We start from the raw sequence: 23,331 nt of genomic DNA on the forward strand, positions 1-23,331 counted from the left end.
CAAATAAGCAAAGAGAAACGAAAGTCCAATACTTTACGACATACATGGTCAGTCAATGCAGAACATTTCAAGCACTTTGAATGTTTCTTCAAGTGCACTCGCAAAAACCATCAAGCGCTGTGATGAAACTGGCTCTCATGAGGATCACCACAGGAAAGAAAGACCCAGAGTTACCAGCCTCAGAAATTGCAGCCCAAATAAATGCTTCACAGAGTTCAAGTAACAGACATGTCAACTGTTCAGAGTGAATCAGGCCTTCATGGTCAAATTACTGCAAAGAAACCACTACTAAAAATGACACCAATAAGAGACTTGCTAAGGCCAAATACATGAGCAATGGACATTAGACCAGTGGAAATTTGTCCTTTGGTCTGATGAGTCCAAATTTGAGATTTTTGTTTTCCAACCACTGTGTCTTTGTGAGATGCAGAGTTGGTGAACGGATGATCTCTGCACGTGTGGTTCCTACCGTGAAGCATTGAGGTGGTGGTGTGATAGTGCTTTGCTGGTGACACTGTCGTGATTTATCATTCAGGGCACACTTAACCAGCATGGCTATCACAGCGATACACAATCCCATCTGGTTTGCACTTAGTGAGACTATCATTTGTTTTCAACAGGACAATGACCCAACACACCTCCAGGCTGTGTAAGGGCTATTTAACCAAGGCAAGTGATGTATCAGATGACCTGACCTCCACAATCACCTGACCTCAACCCAAATGAGATGGTTTGGGATGAGTTGGAACGCAGAGTGAATGAAAGCAGCCAACAAGTGCTCAGCATATGTGGGAACTCCTTAATGACTGTTGGAAAAGCATTCCAGATGAACCTGGTTGAAAGAATGCCAAGAGTGTGCAAAGCTGTCATCAAAGCATGGCTACTTCAAAGAAACATTTTAAATAGATTGATTCACATTTTTAGTTACTACATGATTCCATATCTGTTATTTCATAGTTTTGATGTCTTCACTATTATGCTACAATGTAGAATATAGTAAAAATAAAACCTTGAATGAGTAGGTGTGTCCAAACTTTTGACTGGTACTGTATGTCCACACACATTCAAACACATTCATGCACACAGCTGCACACATTCACACAAGCAAACAGTGATGCAGCAAAGGCACTCACACACAGTCATGCACACAACGCTCACAGTGTCAGTGTGAATTGGTCTATCAAGATCAAGTTGGTCTTAAAATTGGTCTTTTTCATTAATTCCATGGAAGCCATCAGTCACGGAACCCAAATATTGAGACATTTTTTTTTGTGTGTGTGTGGGGGGGGGGGTGGTATTCAATTATAACATCTACCATTTAACCCAAAAAACTGGAACTAAGGCATGCAAAGGCGCAAGTACCTAAACAGAAAAATGTCTCCATTCCTTTCCTAGAAGAAACAAATGCAAAGGCCACCCTCCATCCTTTTTTAAATAACTTGACCGGTTAAAACAAAAACATCTTAAAAACAGTGAAAAACTCCAGCCATAGTGACAGTTGTACAAATATTTTAGACAAACGTTTTCTACATGGCATTTTAAAAACTTTGAGTTTAAAGTTAAGAGGTTAAGTGAGGTTCTCTACAAAGTGTCCATGATCCAACCCCCTCCAGCCACAGACGTCCCAAAGAAAATGGTCACTGAACACACGCTGGCCACCACACTGCCTGTACAGAAAGAAGGTAAAACAATGTTTAGAGAACATCGATGATATACTAGGTACCATGCCATACTGCCTATGCAATCGTTTCAGACCTACACAATGGCATCAGGCTAGAGAGGCTGATTTGGAATTGAGCATCTGTCCAGGCCAGACTCTAGAAAGTCTTAATACAACCCCTTTATTATTACAACATGTAATTGCCTTTCAAGAACATTGAGTCTCTAACATGTTATAAGATATATTAATGTTCAGACTACCCTAGAAGAGGCCACAGTCCTTCAGGTTGTTCTTGATGATGACGTCGGTGACTGCGTCGAAGACAAACTGCACATTCTTGGTGTCGGTGGCACAGGTGAAGTGGGTGTAGATCTCCTTGGTGTCCTTCCTCTTGTTCAGGTCCTCAAACTGACACTGGATGTAGGCTGCTGCCTCCTCGTACGTGTTGGAGCCTTGGAAAGTCGGGGCAAGGACAAAGGGAGACAGCCATAAATTAGTTTAGTCTTTTACCTTCACCATTGTGAGTTCCTGAGATGTTAAAGGTCCTATGCAGCCATTATTTCAATTTCAAATAATTTCTGGGTAACAATGAAGTACCTTACTGTTATAGATTTCCATAAAAATAAAATATGGGCAAAAATAGCTTGTTAGCTAAATATTTCTCAAGCAAGAATTTTGCTCAGACTATCTGCGAGTGGCCTGAGTGGAGAGAACTGAAAACTAGCCGTTATTGGCCTATTAAACAATTAAGCACATGGTGATGTCACCATGGAAAGCTGTAACCTCCGCCCATGCAAACCTGCTGATTAGAAGGTCCTGTGTAGATTGTATTTTCAACCAGCAACTATCAGGAAATAACACTGAACAAATGTTTTTACACTTTTGAAGTGTTAGTTTCATCAGCTATTTTACAGTATGATATAAAAACACAGGAAAAACAGAATTGACTGCAGGTGTGGTGAGATCTGATAATTGGAGTCACGTTGTGAAGATTAAGATGACCTGGAACTCGCTGTGCGTTCAACCTGAGCAAGGCTTAGCAGTTTCACTAAAATGTGGGATTCAAGATGATTTGTAGAGTAGCTGATAGTGATACATATATGTGTGTCTTACCTGCATACTCCGGGTAACAGATAGTGAGAGGACTCTTTTGGATCTTCTCCTCAAACAGATCCTTCTTGTTGAGGAAGAGGATGATGGAGGTGTCTGTGAACCACTTGTTGTTGCAGATGGAGTCAAATAGCTTCATGCTCTCATGCATCCGGTTCTGAGGGACAAAAAGACAACCACACAATGCTTTTAGTTACACATGTTTGTGGGTATCACACCATACAAGTTTGTTCTTTGAAATAATGTTTTTTTTAAAGGCATATAAAACATATTTCACAACTGTTGCTATGGTTCTGATGTAATTCTGTCTTCCTGACGCAATAGGGGCAGAAAATGTGAAACTGGATCTGTGGATAAATGAACACTTGTTTCATATGAGAAAGAATGAAAGATGACTGAGGGATTGCAGTAAATGAGATGAGAAAGATGACCGAAGCGTGAGTGAGAGTGTATAAGGATTAGAGAGGGAGAGCAATATCAATGACTGATGAGCAAGGGATGAGTCTCACCATCTCCTCATCCTCGGCCAGCACAAGGTCGTAGTCACTGAGTGCCACACAGAAGATGATGGCGGTGACTCCCTCAAAGCAGTGTATCCACTTCTTCCTCTCGGACCTCTGACCCCCCACGTCAAACATTCTGGGGAAAAAACACACATACGGACTGTTAGTATGCATGAGCAAACACGCACACAAAACTTTCAAAAGGTATTTTCAAACAGCTCTACATTAAACGTTTTGCATTCTCTCACAAACCATCACACTCCTCATGAACACTACAGCTGGCAAACTTTAGCCCTAAACTGAACCCTCTGTGGACTAGAGGGTGTCATCAGCTGGCTTAAGGCGTCCGCATGCTTCCCAGCCAAAACAGTTCGGAAGAGTTTGTGCAAATATAACATTTTCTGACGTTTCTGTTAGTTTTGGAAGTCGGTAAGGTTTTTGGGGGGCTGTTCGAGCACATTTTCTTTTTGCGGCCAGTTGAAGTCGGGAGCCGAAGTCTACGCCCCTTCGTCTGATTGGTCAACTGTAGGGATTCTTCAATAAGGTCTTAGTTGTCATTCAACGAGAGACGACTTGTTTTCATGGACATTTTTGCCATTGGGAAATACTACACCAAACATCTTAGATGTAAAATTTCACGACTAAGATCTCCTTGGCAAAAACTTTTAAATTAATGACAGATTTCCTGAGTTATCTTAGATTCATTCTGAATTTGATGAAGTGTATACTGGTTACAAGTGTCTCAAAATGGACCAAGTTCCATTGTTGTTTTGTTCTAGTTTTTCCAAGCGAAGGTATTTTAAGTGAGTATGCGAGCACATTCGTTCGGTTCGCCTGTTGAGACCCCCTTATGGCGCATCTCCATACAGGATTTACCTCAGTGTTTTACCCACAAGGCTCAGACTTTTCTGTTTCCATCTACGAGGGCTGGCACATGTTCATCACTGGACCATGGCGCTGGCATACCTGTTCTCACATGTGGCCAAAGCCAGGCCACTGGTCTTTTACATAATGGCTAACTGAACATTAACACCTTCTCACAAAGTAGCTGTTTTGATTATGCAGAGGTTGTTGATGCTGTTCTTCACAAGTCTTTACTGTCACAATTTTCCTTGTATAACACAAGGGTGTATACACTAGTGTAACATTGGTGTTTGTCAAAAAGGAGCACTAGTGGGTACAGCTGTTAAATGAGGTGGTTTCAGACACTACAGTGATGCACCCTTAGAGTGGGTACACTGGGGACTGTCTCACTTGAAGTGGAGGTCTTTGAAGGTGAAATGAGTCTCCACGATTCCGGTGGTCTTCACCCTGGTCCTCAGCACGTCTTGCTGGGTGGGCACGTACGCTCCGTGGGCTATCCTGTCCAGGTCATTCAGATAACTGGGAGAGAATGATGGATAGGGAGGTCAGTGTTAGCAGTTTATTGAATGTTGCAGTTGTGTGGAGGAGGTTAGTGTACTTTCTGAAGCAGGACTCTGTGTGTGTGTGTGTGTGTGAGATACTCACTAGGCAGCCGAGTCATTGAGCTGGTACTCTCGTGAGCGGCCAAAGCAGGCCTGGACCCCCCCGTCCTTCCAGAGGCGCTGGATGACTCCGGCCAGCTCACCGGTCATGAAGCCCTCCTCTGCCGATCCCGCCAGCACAAACAGCTGACGAGCATCATCCTGGTAGGGGACATGAAACAACTAACGGTTAGGAGGCAGAAGCAATAAGGTAGGGTTTATTCAGACATTCTCCCTATTGTTTTAAACCTAAGATTCATCGCAGACCTTCTGGTAACCTGGCTGGGTAAAGTTGAGCTATATTGTTTACTTCCACCCATTAACTTTTTCCATCTATGAAATAGCACAAATTTGTATCTTTTTGAGGTCAGGGCTAGAGGTTGAGCTGGGAATTACTTTTCTTCACCTCTCCATTAAAACTACCATCAACCCTCCCCGTGCCTCTTATAGCCAAACCCTATCCCCTGCCATTTGACCCAATAGACTAACCACCACTCCTGAACTCCCAGGCACAGATCTAGGATCAGCTTGCCCTCACAAAACCTCATCTTAACTATAAGGAGTACAAAATAAAAGCACAAAACTGCTCTTGAATCAGTGTGTAGATCTCCCAGTGTCCTACTCCACTCACCGCTCTGGCTGCTTCAGCGAAGTCTATCTTGAGGCGCCCCATGGCTCTGATGATGGCGATGATGGACTGGATGGTGTTGCTGTACACCACCGCCTTGTATTGCTTACACTCCTCCTCTGAATAGCCCGCCTCATGGATGATCCTGGGAGGGGAGGGAGAGAGCGAGGGAAAGTAGCAAGACGTGGCAGAGTAGGACAACAGGAGAGAGAAAGAAAGCATGAACAAACTAGGCCTATTGCCTGTTATTCAAATGTGTTATGGAACGACATTGATACACCTAAAGTGAACATTTCCGTAAACTATTTAGATAACGAGAAACTTACTTCATCTGTTTGACAATGGTACTCTTCCCTGACTCCCCAGCACCTGAGAGAGACAGGGACAGAGGGAAAGAGAAGGGAGGAGGCCAATTAATGAGTGATAGACTTAACATTCTCCATTCATTCATGGCTGTTTTGACTTGAGCTATTGGGCTAGATCCTAACATGTAAGCAGCCTAACTCACGTTTTGCACAAGGCCCTATGAGACTAACCTGTCCAGGGACTGAGTAGCTCATAGGTATTCAGCGTTGGGAAACCAAGTGTCTGATCTGCCCTAAAGGGAGTTCGTCAGGCTCTAGTTTAATAGGATTAATTAACTGCATCTTCCTACCAATGAGCTTATAGGTCTGGCATGCTGAAGACTTAGCATCCCACATTATACTCTGGCTAACTGGTTGTGTACACCATCCACAGCGTCACATCCACTTTGGCAAAGATTGATATGAGTAGGAATGTCACAATAATAAAAAACAATAGTGTTTTACAACGATACCAGGCCAAGTATCATGATACCGAGTAGTTTCGCGATACCCCCAGTGGAGGAGAGAAAAAAAAATCAAATAAAGCACACTTCTACTCAATACTACACATTGAACTGAACTTCACTGTTCAGTGTATAATAGAATACTGGATAGAATGGCTGATTTGCTAATATTTGCAAAGGCCTACCTGTGATTTGGCTGGAGGAATGGGAGGAAGTAATATACATCAGTGGAGGCTGCTTAAGGGAGGACGGCTCATTATAACACATAGAAACCATGTTTGATACCATTCCACTCCAGCCATTACCGCGAGCGTGTACTCCCCAATTAAGGTGCCACAAACCTGTGATACACACGCATAAATGATCTGCATGTCATTGTGTCAGTAAGGAGAAAACTGAAGAGTGAAGGTTTCATGCAGTTAACAGACACACACCTGCTCCCTCACTCTCATACATACCTGTCGCTCACAAACACACATTGCTCCCTTTTTAAACATTACGCACCAGAAAGAATTTGATATATAGTTTAGGCCTATATGAACTACCTTTTGAAGCACTACTCATGGGTAGCAGACCATTTTCCTTTTTTCCTGTGCCAAATCAAAATTTGCCTAAACCTATTGTCAAGTTAACAGGTTGTTAGCTAGCTAGGTAACATAACAACGTTTGTTATCAAAACAATAAATCGGCGACCCGGGATTAATTAAAAACGGCCCGCAACATGGTTTGTGAAATTCTATAAAATGCGCTGGAAGCAAGCATCGTTTAGGCTAGAGACAAGCAGTTGTCTTCGCTGTAAAGTTACAAGCATGCCTGTGGCGAAGCTCTGCTCCATTTGCCCTCCAACACTCAGAGGCTGCATGACAGTGAACTCGCAAAGTCTACTCTGGACTGGTCTGTGCTGAGGGAGGCATTTTCATCCTCGGGCTTGAAAGAGTAGCGCAAAGTATGTATGACTAGCGACAGAACACCGTCAAAGCATTGGAGCTGAACAAATGGACAAGCCTAGGGTGTTTCAGACTACACATTGCTATTGGTAAGTCTCAACATCCAAAACAGAGCTAGGTAGAAAAATAACTTAAAATACAGAACTATTGTACTCCTTAAAAGTTATAGCTGACGACCCTCCCGGATCCTTCTTATACGTTAAGCCGAATATATACAGCTATGCAAGTCTATAATTTGTAAGTGTGTGCAATATACAAACATTACATGGACTACATTGCTTTTATTTATAATTGATACATTAGCCTATGGTTTCAATATATCCTCTTTCAATAATAAATAGCCTACTCAATAAATGTCTAAAGCAACATAGCTCTCACAATCACTACAGCTGTATATAAATCTATAGATGGATTCAATTGTAATCGTGTCCAGTGTCCATGCTGTAAATTGTTGTAATTACAGATGCAATGTTATTTATATTGAATGATTGTGATTCATATGTAATTATTTCTCACCATTTTATTTTTCAGAGAGGAGCGTCCAAAACGAACCTCGGGTTTCCCAGGACACCGAAGTGAGCAAGTGGTCAGCACATTTTCCGAGGTGGAAGAGGCAGAAGGCCATGACAAGAGCACAGGATAAACTGAGCCTGCCCCTCTACAAGCACATCACAGAATCCCGACTGCAGATGGAAAGAGTCCTGGAGCAGGAAAAGGCCATCACACAAGTCCTGGCAGCAGAAAAAACTAAAACTAAAGTGACTGCACCTTGCACCCTCCTGGCAAGACATTGAGGTCTTTGAATCTATCACGACAGCACTTAAGCCCCTCCAGGATTTCACAGACGCCCTGTCAGGAGAGACATACGTGTGTGTCTCCTATATGAAGCCGGTTCTCCATTTGTTCAAGACGAGGTTCTGAAATCAAATGAGGGCGAAGCCAAACTGACCCGAGAGATTAAGATGAGGGTCCTCAATTACTTGAATGACAAATACACCAACCCTGAAACAGATGAGCTGCTCACCATGGCTACCTTTCTGGAGCCAAGGTTCAAGACCACCTACATGACCACTGAGAAGCTGGTGGAGGTGAAGGTGAGCTGCCTCTGAGACAGAAGCCTTCCTGGTAGGGAACACAGCCGTGGGAGACTTCGCTCTTGAAGAGGACCAGAGTGAGAGAGAAAGAAGCTGCCACTGCTCCACAATCAGCAAATAAGTCCAAGTAGAGTCTTGGGAGCTTCTTACATTAGGCATCCCTGCCACAAGTTGGCCCTCAGATAGCATTTAGCACTGGGGGCAGTGTGGTCACAAGCCACAGGGCAACTTTGAAGCCAGAAACTGTCAATAGGCTGGTGTTCCTGGCACAGAACTTGTGAAGAGGGAGGTAGTGAATTGTTACATGGTGAACTGAGAAACATAGACTGTCTGGTTAAGGCTTGAAGAAGTTATTTTGAAAAGGTTTACAACTTAAATTCATAATGACTGGTGTTGTGCTGAAAAAGACTGCATTTATATTTGTCAGGAAAAAGTTTAAATACTCTTTACACCCTGAGAACTTTTTTTTTTACTGCATATTTAACTCGTATACTTTTTTCATGTGCGCAATTTTGCCACAGAAAAAGACTAATAAAAGTGCATTGCCCACTTTCTGTTTCTCTAAGGTTAAAGGCAATATTTTGTCATTTATAAACTTTGAAGGGCTCATATATATTTTTTTTAATTGGACAGTATATCGTTATTGTCCGGACAGTGGAAAATAGTGATTTGAATTTTACTTCATAATCGTCCACCCCTAAGCCAAATGCAGGCAAAAAACTAAAATAAATAAATAATTAAACAACCAAAAATTGTTCAGTTTGACATTATGGGGTACTGTGTAGATGAGTGAGACTATTTAATAGATTTTGAATTCAGGCTGTAACAACAAAAGTGTGGAATAAGCCACTGTATGAATACTTTCTGAAGGCACGCAGGCCTATGGCACGTCAAGGGAACTGTAGCCTACTGTTCAGAGGGGTTAAATGGGAACTGAAATCTGGACCATTTCTTGCAGTAAAATGATACACCAAAATGTAAGCTTAATCGTTACTCAGGAACACGAGTGAAGAAATGTGATTTCTTTCAGCATCTTGAGTGAATGTGAATGCACATTTAGTATCAATCTTTATAAGCAAGTTTATCATATTTCAAACCACATAAAATATGCATCCAAGCCAAACTGAAATCGTATCAGAAATATGTTGGGTTTTCACAACCTTCTATTAACTTACAAACCAGTCAAACTGATGTCATTTGGAAATTCTGCCCCGAAAATAGTAGTTTAAAGTTCTTGCATTCTCTCCCCGGTCCCTAAACACCTTTGTGCTGCAGAAGTGCATACAGCAGTGGTGCCATACTAAAATGTTTAAACAAAGAAGAGTGATGAAAAAGATCACAACATTTACCTTAAAAATTGATAAACTATGAATAATTTACATTACAAGCGCAGCAATGTGTCTCGTCTCAGCCATTTGCGTGAATGTTCCAAAATGCTATTATGGGAGAACACCATTCTAAAACACGCACCTGATGCGAGCGTTTTCTATTATTGCAACAGAGATGGATATACAGCCTAATTGTAGAAACTTAGAGGGAATATCTGAAAATGTAACAAGGATTGTGCCTTACTGCCTTTGGACAGTAGAATAAATGCTGGTTTTAATGGCATATCAGGAAATCTTTGCTTTTTTTCTATGGTCAGATTTTGGCTGTAGGCTATTAAAATCAAATCGTATTTGTTACATGCAACGAATACAACAGGTGTAGTAGACCTTACAGTGAAATGCTTACTTACAAGCCCTTAACCAACAATGCAGTTTAAAAAAAATACCCCCCCACCCAAAAAAGAGAATAACAAATAATTAAAGAGCAGCAGTAAAATAACAATGTGGCTATATACAAGGGGTACCGGTAGAGGCAATGTGTGGGGGCACCGGTGTCGAAGTAATATGTACATGTAGGTAGAGTTAAAGTGACTATGCTTAGACAATAACAGAGTAGCAGCAGCGTGGTGGGGGGGGGGGGGGGGGGGCAATGCAAATAGCCTGGGTAGCCATTTGATTAGATCTTCAGGAGTCTTATGGCTTGGGGGGGGTAGAAGCTGTTTAGAAGCCTCTTGGACCTAGACTTTGCGCTCCGGTACCGCTTGCCATGCGGTAGCAGAGAAAACAGTCTATGACTAGGGTGGCTGGAGTCATTGAACATTTTTAGGGCCTTCCTCTGACACCGCCTGGTAGAGGTCCTGGATGCCAGGCAGCTTGACCCCAGTGAAGTACTGGGCCGTACGCACTACCCTCTGTAGTGCCTTGTGGTCAGAGGCCGAGCAGTTGCCATACTAGGCAGTGATGCAACCAGTCAGGATGCTCTCGATGGTGCAGCTGTAGAACTTTGAGGATCTGAGGACCATGCCAAATACTTTGTCTCCTGAGGGAGAACAGGTTTAGTCGTGCCCTCTTCACGACTGTCTTGGTGTGCTTGGACCACGTTAGTTTGTTGGTGATGTGGACGCCAAGGAACATGAAGCTCTCAACCTGCTCCACTACAGCCCCGTCGATGTTAATGGGGGCATACTCTACCCTCCTTTTCCTGTAGTCCACAATGATCTCCTTTGTCTTGATCACGTTGAGGGATGGGTTTTTGTCCTTGCGCCACACGGTCAGGTCTCTGACCTCCTCCCTATAGGCTGTATCATCGTTGTTGGTAATCAGGCCTACCACTGTTGTGTCATCAGCAAACTTGATGACGTTGGAGTCGTGCAATCATGAGTGAGCAGAGAGTACAGAAGGGGATTGAGCATGCACCCTTAGCGGGCTCAGTTCCCTCCTGTACACTTATGACTGCACGGCCAGGCACGACTCCAAAACCATCATTAAGTTTTCCGATGACACAACAGTGGTGTTGAGGATCAGCGTGGAGGATGCGTTGTTGCCTATCCTTACCACATGGGGGCTACTTGCCTCGAAGCTAACATAGAAGTTATTTAGCTCGTCTGGTAGGCTCGTGTCACTGGGCAGTTCTCGGCTGTGCTTCCCTTTGTAGTCTGTAATAGTTCGGATGTTTGGAGTATATCCTTATATCACTTATGAACATTTTTGAACATCTTGGCATAGTTCTGTTATAATCTCCACCCGGCACAGCCAGAAGAGGACTGGCCACCCCTCATAGCCTGGTTCCTCTCTAGGTTTCTTCCTAGGTTTTGGCCTTTCTAGGGAGTTTTTCCTAGCCACCATGCTTCTACACCTGCATTACTAGCTGTTTGGGGTTTTAGGCTGGGTGTCTGTACAGCACTTCGAGATATTAGCTGATGTACGAAGGGCTATATAAAATAAAATTGATTGATTGATTGATCCTTCCCGTCCAACTTATTAAAAGAAAAGAAATATTTGTCCAATTCGAGGCGAGTAATCTGTTTTGATGTCCAGAAGCTCTTTTCGGTCATAAGAGACAGTAGCAGCAACATCATATACACAATAAAGTTACAAACAATGCGGAAAAAAACAAAACAAAATAGCACGCTGGTTAAGAGCCAATAAAAACAGCAGCCATCCTCTCCGGCGCCAAGGTAAGATAGGCTATGTAAAACGTCCAGGTTTCAAACGATGATATGCCTGGCTAGGCATTGCAAATTTAAATATTTTGGTTATGGAAATGTATAATATCATTCCAATGTTGAGCAAATAGGCCTATTAGTATACACATTTTACTCTCCCAACCTGTCTGCGGGCCCGCCGGCCCAGAGCCGAGGTTTCGTGTGCATTTGCATAGTATGTAGGCTATGGCTAGCTCCTATGATATTCTAGAGATTATGGTTGTATCTCCCTGACCTGAACCAAATGCACACTAAAATGTGCAAAGTATTTCTGCCTTGCGCTGCAACACTGCCTGGCTGGGGGCTGTGCGTGCACACATGAAGAGCAGAGAGTCAGATTCATTTTTAAAAGCGCTGCACACAGGCATAAAAGTTTAATTTACTTGAAATGTAAGTCTACTGAAGTGAGACGTTGTCCTTGTGTTCCTTGGCCATTATTGAAAAACAACCTAGCTTGTGAACAAAACAATGTTAGACTTTCAAAATGCTAGGGAAGAGAAGCAACGTGGATACTAGTCAGACTCAATCGCTCAGGAACAAACATGACTTGAGTCGCATTACCACGGTAACCTCCCACCCTTAAAGGTGGAAGGTGAACATTTGTCTCATCTGATATTTTGGTTAAAAGGCTAGGATCAGAAAAAAATGAAATATTTCACATGACTTAAGAAATGTATTGTTTTAGAAACCTTACAATGCATGCTAATCCATTTGTGTAATTTCAGCTAAATATATTCTAGCTGCTAACATTTTTTTTTTGTGGCTGCTAGATAGATAAAAAAATACATCTGCCACAGTGACCGGTGTACCAAAAAGTTAATTTTAGATCATGGCTGCTAGCAAGTGGTGGCTCTCAACAAGGTCAAGGCGAGGGTGAAGCAGAGAAAGTGAAGGCTGGGGAACACACACATTCTTTATTGTATATTTTTTAGTTATGTTGTTTAAAAATGGGGCAGCTGGTGGTAGGATGTAACATCTCTAACTTAAGTTTATTCAGTAACCAGTTCACAATAACATTGTTCTCTGAGATATTGTATACATCTTAAATTAATCAATGATAATTAAATGTAATGGTTATTGTTCTGTTTTCATAAAGATGAAAAAAGGTTTATAAACAAGTTTATGCAATATAGACTGTTTTAGAAATACACCAATCACATTAAAAGCACTGCAAATGACCTAGACCCATGTAGGCATATATAAAAAAGATATTTGTCACTGTTCAAGTTCCGTTTGGGACAGTTGAAATTGCATTTTGGGACGGCGAGGAAAAAAGTTATTTGTGAGCCCTGCTCACAACCACATGTAACCATGCCAGCCCAGGACCTCCACATCCAGCTTCGTCACCTATAGTCTGAGACAAGCCACCCGGACAGCTGATGAAACTGAGGAGTATTTGGCTGTAATAAAGCCCTTTTGTGGGGAAAAACTCATTCTGAGTGGGTGGGCCTGGCTCCTAAGATTGTGGGCCTAAACCCTCCCAGGCCTACCCATGGCTGCGCCCTGGCCCAGTCGTGAAATCCATAGATTGGGGCTAATTAATTAATTTTAATTGACTATTTCCTTATATGAACTGTAACTCAGTAAAATTGTTGCATTTATATTTTTGTTCAGTATAGTATAACCTTGAAAACACAGGGTGTGCCTATATGGAAAAATACACGGTTTAAAATTTCAACCAATCAATTAGTTGAAAGAACAGATGACTTTCGGTCGACCAAGATAGCCCTACAGAACACATATTGCGTTGTGCCCCAGGTGTGAGATCTGATACGGCAACTAACACGACACGGACTGGAACATGCCTGGGATGCAGAGCACCTAATGGTTGGGGAAAGCTACTTTGTGCCAAAGACCCTACTGGCTCATAGGGGTAGGCAGGTAAGTTAGATTCATTCCAAACTCTTAGAGCCATGTAAGTTTGGGTCATCATGCCTCGTCTTAGAGCCACTGCCCAGGTAACATTTGGTTCATCCCCAAGCCTTTGAGTCAGGCGAGTTTGGTTAACCGTGCTAGGTCTTCCAGAAGCAGTCAGGTGAGAGTGCTTCATTATGCCCCAGTTGCATTTGTTTAGCCCACAGTTTCCCTCACAGCTGGTAATGTGAACCAGCCTGTGCATGTTGCCAAGCAACCGCCTGTTGTAGAGACTCAAGACAACCAACAGGGTGAGGAAAGTGACAAGCTACTCAGTTATCTTGGTCAGCCAAGTTCAGGCTAAAATCACAAGATTAGGGAAGAAAGACTGGTAGATAGAGTTCCATGTTAGCATCCAAATGATCTATTATGAAGTTTCCTACAGTGGCTTTGGGTTGTACTTCTTGCAAATGTACTGTAGCTTGTTAATGAGCGCTAGTAATCATTGTATGTTACATTGACAAAATGTATCAAAAACCATCCCAAGACCAGAATCATAAACATGACACTATCCATCTTCCTTGGAATGTGCCTTAATCGTGCACAATGGTACACACTTCTTCTAGACTGCCTGAGCTGCCAATGGACATTTTCTGGGAAGCCAGGTTGGGGATGCAGAGTATTTGCATGTAAAGACATCACACAGACAGTGTGCATGGACTTCAGGTTTCACTGCCAAACACTCAGGGGGGGAAAAAACTATTCTAATGAAAAGGAGAAATTCAGAGCTTGAGTTCAGTCCCTATGGACAAAACCAAGAGACACAATTGCAAAATACAAAACATATCTAATATTTCAGTAGTATACACAAAAGATAAGTCTATTTGGGAAGCAAAAGGAGAAACGTATTCTTATGCTGTGGGAATCATTTATATCAAAAAGGAGAGTAGAAGAATCTGTGTCCATTTCCAGCGAGATTGTTATGGATTTATATTTTAGCTAGTGTGATATGTCATATGGCTGCTACTAGATTCGAACGTTCACTACAGTTGCACCAAATACAGTATATTGTTGCCCTTGCACTTTTGCTCTCAAATAAGTTGGTAATTAAAAATTGGGTTCTCAACTACGGTTGAATACTTTGTTTTACAAATGTTCCATCCCAAGAATATATAAAATATTATCCCGGCATATAAATGTCTGGATTTGATTAGAGCTTCGATCGGCATGAAAATGAATGCCTGATGCTACCAGAGCCCTACGTTAAAGAAATGTTATGAGCCCTATATTAAAACCTCATCAGGCCACAGGACTAAGGCTGTCAAAGTCTTGGAATTTGAGGTTAGGCCAGGTCAATGTACACAGTCACTGACATATCACCAACGCTGCTGTGTCATTCTCTGTGGAAATATGTTGCTCAACGTGGCTAGAGGACGCAGTAATGAAATAAATCATATACTACTGGAAAAATAATATGCTACTGAAAATATTAGTTTATAGTTCTAAAAAATACATGCAACTTCATGTATTCCACCGCAAACTGTCACAGGATACATATATAGTTTCAGGTAATAATAAAACATGTTTTGTTTAGATACTTTCCCTCAGTTTATAGCAAGTCAAGCTAGCGTACAATGCAGAGCAGCTAGTTAGCTAAAAGCTAGGCTGAAGATACCATTGTAGCTAGCGACGTCTACCTAATAACTATAACCAAAAACAAACGTCGTTACCATCATAATAAACAATGGTATCTTCAACCTAGACTAGCTTTTAGCTAGCTGCACTACAGTGCAAGCTAGCTTGACTTCCTATGGAGTTAGAGAAACAAGTTGAGGAAAAACATGTTATCGTCACCTGAAACAATACATTTATCCTGCCATGAATGAAATGGCCAGGCTCGCCATCTTGCGTTACAAACACGACACTTTTACGTTCGGTAGCGAGGCAAGACTGAAGATGTACGGCTTAATGAAATACATCACAAGTCGACGTAAACTAGGCATTAGAACAGCCAATACACGTCCAAAACAACTTGGAGTTCGGAAATGGCCGACTTTAGACCTGTGTTCCAGACAACTGGGAATGGGGGAAAAAAATGGGAAAAAACGTTTAACCCCGGTCATCCGACTCGGAATTCCAAGTTGGAAACTTCGGCCTCTAAGATCACGGACGATTTGACCTCGATTTCCCCACTCCCAGTTCCCTTGAAAGTACAACTAATGTGTCGTTTGTTGCTTTCCTGCCCTCCCGCGTCACTTTATACAAAGATCTCCGCTAAACATAGAATAACATGGTTTATCCGTCTCTCTGTGGCCGCCGAGTACTATAGTTGACTACCAATACCATATTGCCGATGTCTGCAACTGATACAAACAAGCGACGTATATAGAGACGCTTCAAATTACAAGTGAGATGACTACATTAAAATATAAAATAGGCATATTTCAAGCATGTTGAAATACATTTAATGTTCAATTGAGTTACTTGCTTCTTTTAGGCTACTGTCTGATTTGTCTCAATATATGCCCATTTCATGATGTGTAGCCTAACATGTGCACAATGTTCCAAATCGGTGACTTATGAAATGTATTGGGTAAACTCTAGGAGATGTTCCGTCGTCAGAAGTATGAAATATTTGAATTGAGAAAGATGATCCGAGAGCAGCGCTCCCTTTCATCTCGCTTTCGACCCCATCAGTAAAGACATGCTCCAACAAAGCACGTAACGATCGATTTCTCTGCGTGGTGTTTTGGGAAACGCAATTACATTACATCTTCGGCCGTTGTAGGAAATATGCATAGTTAAAACACTCGAAAGAATACATTCCATCGCTATTGGGAAACGGGGCCCTGATTGAGACAACAGTTAGCTAGCCGTGACACTGTAGATATTAACTAGCCAGTTAAAAGCTAACTATGGATGGGGTAGTTGGCTAGCTGCATGGCCAGTAGTTTGCTATCCAACAGGGCTAGCTAAGTAGCTAGTTAGCGAGCTATTGACTAGGTTAACATTAACTAGCAATTTGGATTTGTTCAATTTAATTTCATTCAGCAAAGTTGTCAATGTTAACACTATCAAACTATTGTACACCAACTGTATAAAACTGTTAGATATATAGTTAAGCAATATAAGCTAGCTCAGGTTAGCCAGCAAGCTAACTTCTCATTCAAACATTCGTTCGACACTCCGTCTTGGTCTCACCGAGCAGAAGCAGCTTGACTTCCCGTGCTGCTTTTTCCCCGTCGTCCCGTAAATTCCTGTCGATTATTTTACTGCGCTCCTGCGCCGCCTTATCACCCGTGCTCAGAGTACACCCCATCTTTAAGCAGATTCCCCAAAAGGTGTAAAAGTTAAATAGATAAAATGTTCAACATGCACAAGCTAAAAGGAGGGCGCCTCCCTCGAGTCGGAGATTCAAACACAACCCTTGCCTCGCACCCAGGCTAGCCAAACAAATTGTTTCTCAGCAGCACTATTAAAATTACTTCACTTGAAAACAACGTTTCGTTCCTGTTTCTATCTCTGTTATCTGCCGATGTATACGTATTCTGATGTTTCGGCAGTGTTCACAATTTTCACGTTTCTTTACGCTTTTGAGCTGTTGAAAGGTTTGTTTCCTGTTCTTCAAATACCCAATGTATGCGCATGCGTGATAGCGCGCAGCACTTTTTAATACCCGCATCAAATTATATTTTCTGTCTGGCACCAAACTGATAATATTGCTGCTCTCTTGAGGTGATGCCCAGAACCCATTGAGATGAAGGCAACATTTTGTACCTGTGAGTTTATAACATACATGACAGGTTCAAAAAGCAGTTGGGTGCATTATATGCAATATCATATCTATCTCTGTTTTATCTTTACAGAAATGCAGAAGTCAAGAAAGTAGCCTACCTACCTAATAGTGCAGTGCCAGGTTTCAGAGCCTGGTCCAGAGATATGAGTATATAGCCAACAAACAGTGTACATATCTGGATAAAGGTCTATTTATTGCACCATAATAGTCATTGTATGGACAATGTTAAATCCTAATTTTGACAATGCAAATAATTCACACTATAGTTCAATTATGTGATGATATGCATTATAACGCCAATGCTGGGGGTTGAATGTGTAGGCCCTATGGAGTGGATCCAGAGAGGCTAGCCAGTGTAATCTAAAATGGATTATGGAGAGTTAACGGAGACTAATGGAGATTAGGCATTGAGTTAATAAATGGCTTTGCCTGGCTGATGTTTGTTTGTTGGCTGCGGTGGGTGGCTTGTGCTCAGTATAGATGCTCAGCCATTTAGATGATGAAACTTTGTAATGTTTTTATGGATCCTAGGCACGGCCGGCCCGCTCCTTAGGCAGGATTAGGTGGTCGCCTATGGCGGCAGATTGACGAAGGTAGCATTTTCTGAGCTAAACTGGCCAAGACGCATCTCCAACATCAACACATAAAACCTCACATAGTTCTGCCCCAAAACAATGACAATTTCTCTCAACCAGTGCCATATGGGTTTTTAAGGTGAGCGCTGATGCCGCCCTTTGATAAACAGTGAACACTTTGTCAAAGGCAGGGGCGCTAAATATTTTGCTTGTCCATTCCCAGCGCGCCTCTCCATGGTGCTGTTGGAGAGACGCATCTCTGAAGTGCACCAATGTTCCGTCAAGAAAACTATCTAACATAAATCATGTAGCGGATACAGGATAGGGTCAGTTGCGATTTTAGCATGTAAATCTTGGTGGGGCATGCATCCCCCCAAAAATGTGGGATGAATGCCAGTAAAGCTACTACACAACACAACACGAAACAATACATTAATTGCACTATAACGGTGACAAACATTGCCCACAAACTGTTAGGGCTTACATAAAGCTGTCCCAACAGCAGAGTCCCGACAGCATTCCCAACACCTTACCACTGCTACACCTGGCTATCAGCGAAGCCTTGTCTGGCAGTGAAACAGTTAATTCAGCCTCATTTACTGCCTTTAAAAAACATAGCTGATATGGCTGACTTGCTTAAACAAATGTGTTTTCTATTGACAACTGAGATGTACAAACTATGGCATAAGGGGACGACAAGCGTATGAGAGGCAATCTGTATTTTCGATTAAGACACTAATGAGCAAGCTAGGACGGACGAAGTCAATATAACTATTTGAAATGTACAGTGACTTTTGAAATGTACAGTGACAGAATTCAGAACCTGGGCCGTTCTTACAGTGTTCTCCCTGTACACCAAGTCAGAACTGTAGGATAAATAAAAGGGGGATATAAGCAGACAATGAAAGCTCTTACAATATTCAATGATTACATTTCTCAAAAACAGGTTATAGGCTACATGTGCACCACCAAGTCAGAACAGTAGGCACAATTAAGAGGTGCAAATAGACCAAATTAGGGCTACTAACAGCTTAGGGCATTAGGGCCTACTAACCGCTCAAGGCATTAGGGCTACTAACAGCTTACTACACAACATACACTTAGTATTATTTCCTTAGCTAGAGTATACATATCTCCCTGGTATATTACATAATTTATGCAGCAGCATACAATACATTTTTGGACTAACCTTGTTGTGCTGTGCTCACTTGAACAGGAAGGTGGTGCGGCGGTCCTTCGTGGGCAAATTTTGTCATCAAATGTATCATCAAAGTCTGACATTCTCTGGATTTATGGTGCTTTCAAGACAACTGGGAACTTGAAAAAAAAGGTTGAATCATGATGACGTCAGTGATCTTCAGGTCGCAGCTCTAGAAAGAGGCCTGAGTTCCCGATTTACAATTCCGAGTTGGATGAAAGTTCAAAACTTATTTTCACGAGTTCCCAGTTGTCTTCAACTCACTGAAGTCAGATTTTGCAGTTCCAAGTCAACAGTTGTTTTGAGCGCGGCACAAATCATGCTTCATTGACAGCATGGCCAATGTTGAATGTTTATCATTTTAAACTAGGAAAAGAGACCCTTAATCTTAGACTTGGGACCACACAGCCACTCCACTGAATAGCAGGATATTGATTGCTTTGCAATGCTTGCAGTTAGCCACTGATTCGTTCCAAACCACTCATTGTTGAATTTGCGATTTCCAACTTGTTGTGTAATGTTTATGCAGTGGTGTAAAGTACTTAAGTAAAAATACTTTAAAGTACTACTTAAGTAGTTCTTTGGGGTATCTGTACTTTACTTTACTATTTTTTTTTTGGCAACTTTTACATTTACTACATTCCTAAAGAAAATAATGTACTTTTTACTCCATACATATTCCCTGACACCCAAAAGTACTATTTTCATTTTGACAGGAAAATGGTCAGTTTCACATTAATCAAGAGAACGTCCCTGGTCATCCCTACTGCATTTGATCTGGCGGACTCACTAAACACAAACGTTTCATTTGTAAATTCTTTCTGAGTTTTGGAGTGTGCCCCTGGCTATATGTCAATAAAAAAATAGAAAATAAAATTGTGCCATCTGGTTTGCTTAGTATAAGGAAGTTGAAATTATTTATACTTTATCTTTTGATACTTCAGTATATTTAAAACCAAATACTTTCAGACTTATACTAAAGTAGTATTTTACTGGTGACTTTCACTATTACTTGAGTCATTTTCTATTAAGTTATCTTTACTTTTTCCACCCCTGTGTTTATGTCCAATGGCCAATGAGCACTGATATGTTTTATCTATAATTTCTCTTCATTATTTCTTTTCATATGACAAAGATTAAAATGATTTGCCAGTAGATTGTCGACTTGATTCATGATGATGACTGCAAGCTAAGATTTTGAAAGTATGATGTTGACAGTCCAATCAAAGCTATTGTAGCTATAACGTGATTTTATTTGTGGCCAATGACCTTGAGCCTTCTTGGATGGGCACTTTTAATGTAACTCTATGGCAGCTCCCATTGGGCTTGAATTTTCTAGCTCTACCCTAAGACTTGGCGGTGACATAGTGTCCCCATGAGTGACAGAACGCTGAGCCAATCAAGGCACAACGCTCTGTACTTTCTGCTGGCTTGACCCACCACCAGAGAAAGCACTGGAACACCTGCATTTTGGAGCTGCCTTACTCAAGAAAACAAAAAAAGATGTTTGTATGTTTGCATGCGGCTTTATTAATTCAATTATATATATATATATTTTACATTGTTTGCAAACTGATATGTGACAGGTTGTCAGGTATGCGTAAATGGCTGTAAGAGAGTCAGGTGCAGATATTGGGTAGCCAATGGAGCCTTTTATTTAGGCGAACCTAAAGCACACGGCAAAATAAACACGAAATAACAATTTGGGTTAAAATAACCCAGCGCAACAGACTAACGTGCGCATAACATGAAACAGAATAACCAATACCACACAAAGGCATGGGGGAAACAGAGGGTTAAATACACAACACATAATGAGGGAAATGAGAACCAGGTGTGCGGGAAAACAAGACAAGACAAATGGAAAATGAAAAATGGATTGGCGATGGCTGGAAGACCGGCGACGTCGACCGCCGAGCACCGCCCGAACAAGGAGAGGCATCGACTTCGGTAGAAGACACAGGTATTAATGCCAAAATAACAAGAAAACAGGCAAGCCCCCCCCAAAAAGTTGAAAGTAAATAATTTATAGATGTCAATGTTTGGTTCCAGATTTGATGCGATCCAGACCGGCCTTGATTTCAATGTCCATGGACATAGATTTTTAGTCCGGTAAGGACCAAATCTGAAACAATCACAGACGTCTACGTACTGTAGAAGAATGGCACCGGAGGGGATGGCTGACATTTTACCAAACCAATTGTGATATTTTGTGTGTTTTTTCACATTGTTTGTAACTTATTTTGTATATACAGTGGATTTGGAAAGTATTCAGACCCATTGACTTGTTCCACATTTTGTTACGTTACAGCCTTATTCTAAAATGGATAAAATAAAATAATTTCCTCATCAATCTACACATAATACCCCAACATAAAAAAGGAAAAACAGGTTTTTAGAAATGTTTGCAAATGTATTTAAAATAAAAAACAGAAATACCTTATTTACGAAAGTATTCAGACTCTTTGCTATGAGACTCAAAATTGAGCTCAGGTGCATCCTGTTTCCATTGATCATCCTTGAGATGTTTCTATAATTTGAGTCCACCTGTGGTAAATTAAATTGATTTGACATGACTTGGAAAGGCACACCTGTTTATATAAGGTCCCACAGTTGACAGTGCATGTCAGAGCAAAAACCAATCCATGAGGTCGAAGGAATTGTCCGTAGAGCTCCGAGACAGGATCTTGGGAAGGGTATCAAACATTTCTGAAGCATTGAAGGTCCCAAAGAACACAGTGGCCTCCATCATTCTTAAATGGTAGAAGTTTGGAACCACTAAGACTCTACCTAGAGCTGGCTGCCCGGCCAAACTGAACAATCGGGGGAGAAGGGCCTTGGTCAGGGAGGTAACCAAGAACCCGATGGTTACTCTGACAGAGCTCCAGAGTTCCTCTGTGGAGATGGGAGAACCTTCCAGAAGGACAACTCTCTGCAGCACTCCACCAATCAGGCCTTTATGGTAGAGTGGTCAGACGGAAGCCACTCCTCAGTAAAAGGCACGACAGCCCTCTTGGAGTTTGCGAAAAGGCACCTATAGGACTCTCAGACCATGAGAAACAAGATTATCTGGTCTAATGAAACCAAGATTGAACTCTTTGGTGGAAAATTGGTGTCCTCATCACCAATAAACTATCATGGTCCAAACACACCAAAAAAGTTGTGAAGAGGGCATGACAACACCTTTTCCCCCTCAGGAGACTGAAAAGATTTGGCATGGGTCCCCAGATCCTCAAAAGGTTCTACAGCTGCACCATCGAGAGCATTCTGACCGGTTGCATCACTGCCTGGTATGGCAACTGCTCCGGAGCACCAAGTCTAGGTCCAGCTTCTACCCCCAAGCAATGAGACTGCTGAACAATTAATCAAATGGGCACCCAGACTATTGGCATTTTCTTAACTATATTTTCTTAAAACTGCATTGTTGGTTAAGGGCTTGTAAGTAAGCATTTCACGATAAGGTCTAACTGCTGTATTCGGCGCATGTGACAAATACAATTTGATTTGATTTGAATATCTTTTCACCTTTCATTCAGAACCTAAATTGAACCTAACTTCAACGTCTGGAAAATACGTCTTTTAGATGTCTTTTCAACGTAATTTTACTTACTGGGACTATTCTAGTTTTGCGGGGGATACATTTTGTTGGCTCGCCTATGGCAGCAGAACGGCCGAAAAACAATAACCATTGCAATTGCTGCTGGTCACTGTTAATACATCAGAATATGAATATATCTGAAGACAGTAGCCTATGTTTAACAATCATATGTTGGTCCAAATTTTGAAACCTTCATTCAATGTGTGCGTGTCTGTTCGTAGTACACGTTTGTGTGCAAGTGTTTGTGGAGGTTTGAATTAATATTTCATAGATCCTGTCATGTTAACTGACAGAGTTTATGAGCAGGAGCAGATTTGCATTGAAAGCTACAGCCACAATAATATGAAGTGTTATACACAGCAGCCCTATATACTGTCAGACAGAGATGCTATTCAGAGCCATTGGTTGAGAGCGAAAACAAGCTTTCTTATTGGACAGGAATAGCTATGACATAAGGGTCATAACCCTTGGGTAGTTATTTCACTCCAACCACATCCAGAGGGATTAGACATTCAAATGACTG

At 41.7% G+C, this 23,331-nt stretch overlaps 1 protein-coding gene across 1 annotated transcript; it reads right to left on the minus strand.

The window, feature by feature from the left end:
- Positions 1-1,282: 1,282 nt before the first annotated feature.
- On the minus strand, positions 1,283-17,260 carry LOC139540151 (guanine nucleotide-binding protein G(i) subunit alpha-1-like). Its single transcript, XM_071343740.1, has 9 exons — positions 16,843-17,260; positions 5,733-5,775; positions 5,410-5,551; positions 4,783-4,940; positions 4,528-4,656; positions 3,280-3,409; positions 2,774-2,927; positions 1,921-2,112; positions 1,283-1,667 (listed from the first exon to the last, which is right to left on the minus strand). The coding sequence occupies exons 1-8, from the start codon at positions 16,958-16,960 to the stop codon at positions 1,922-1,924; spliced, it is 1,065 nt and encodes a 354-aa protein (XP_071199841.1). The 5' UTR covers positions 16,961-17,260; the 3' UTR covers positions 1,283-1,667; position 1,921.
- Between the last annotated feature and the right edge of the window lie 6,071 nt (positions 17,261-23,331).

Source organism: Salvelinus alpinus, chromosome 15 (genome assembly GCF_045679555.1).
Source record: "Salvelinus alpinus chromosome 15, SLU_Salpinus.1, whole genome shotgun sequence".
Classification (NCBI taxonomy): domain Eukaryota; kingdom Metazoa; phylum Chordata; class Actinopteri; order Salmoniformes; family Salmonidae; genus Salvelinus; species Salvelinus alpinus.

Coding starts and splice junctions, on each gene's coding strand:
- LOC139540151 (XM_071343740.1), bottom strand. CDS start 16,960: ATGGGGTGTACTCTGAGCACGGGTGATAAGGCGGCGCAGGAGCGCAGT. Junction 5,776..16,842: donor AGTCAAGCTGCTTCTGCTCG/GTGAGACCAAGA, acceptor TGTCTCTCTCAG/GTGCTGGGGAGTCAGGGAAG. Junction 4,941..5,409: donor TCGCTGAAGCAGCCAGAGCG/GTGAGTGGAGTA, acceptor GTCCCCTACCAG/GATGATGCTCGTCAGCTGTT.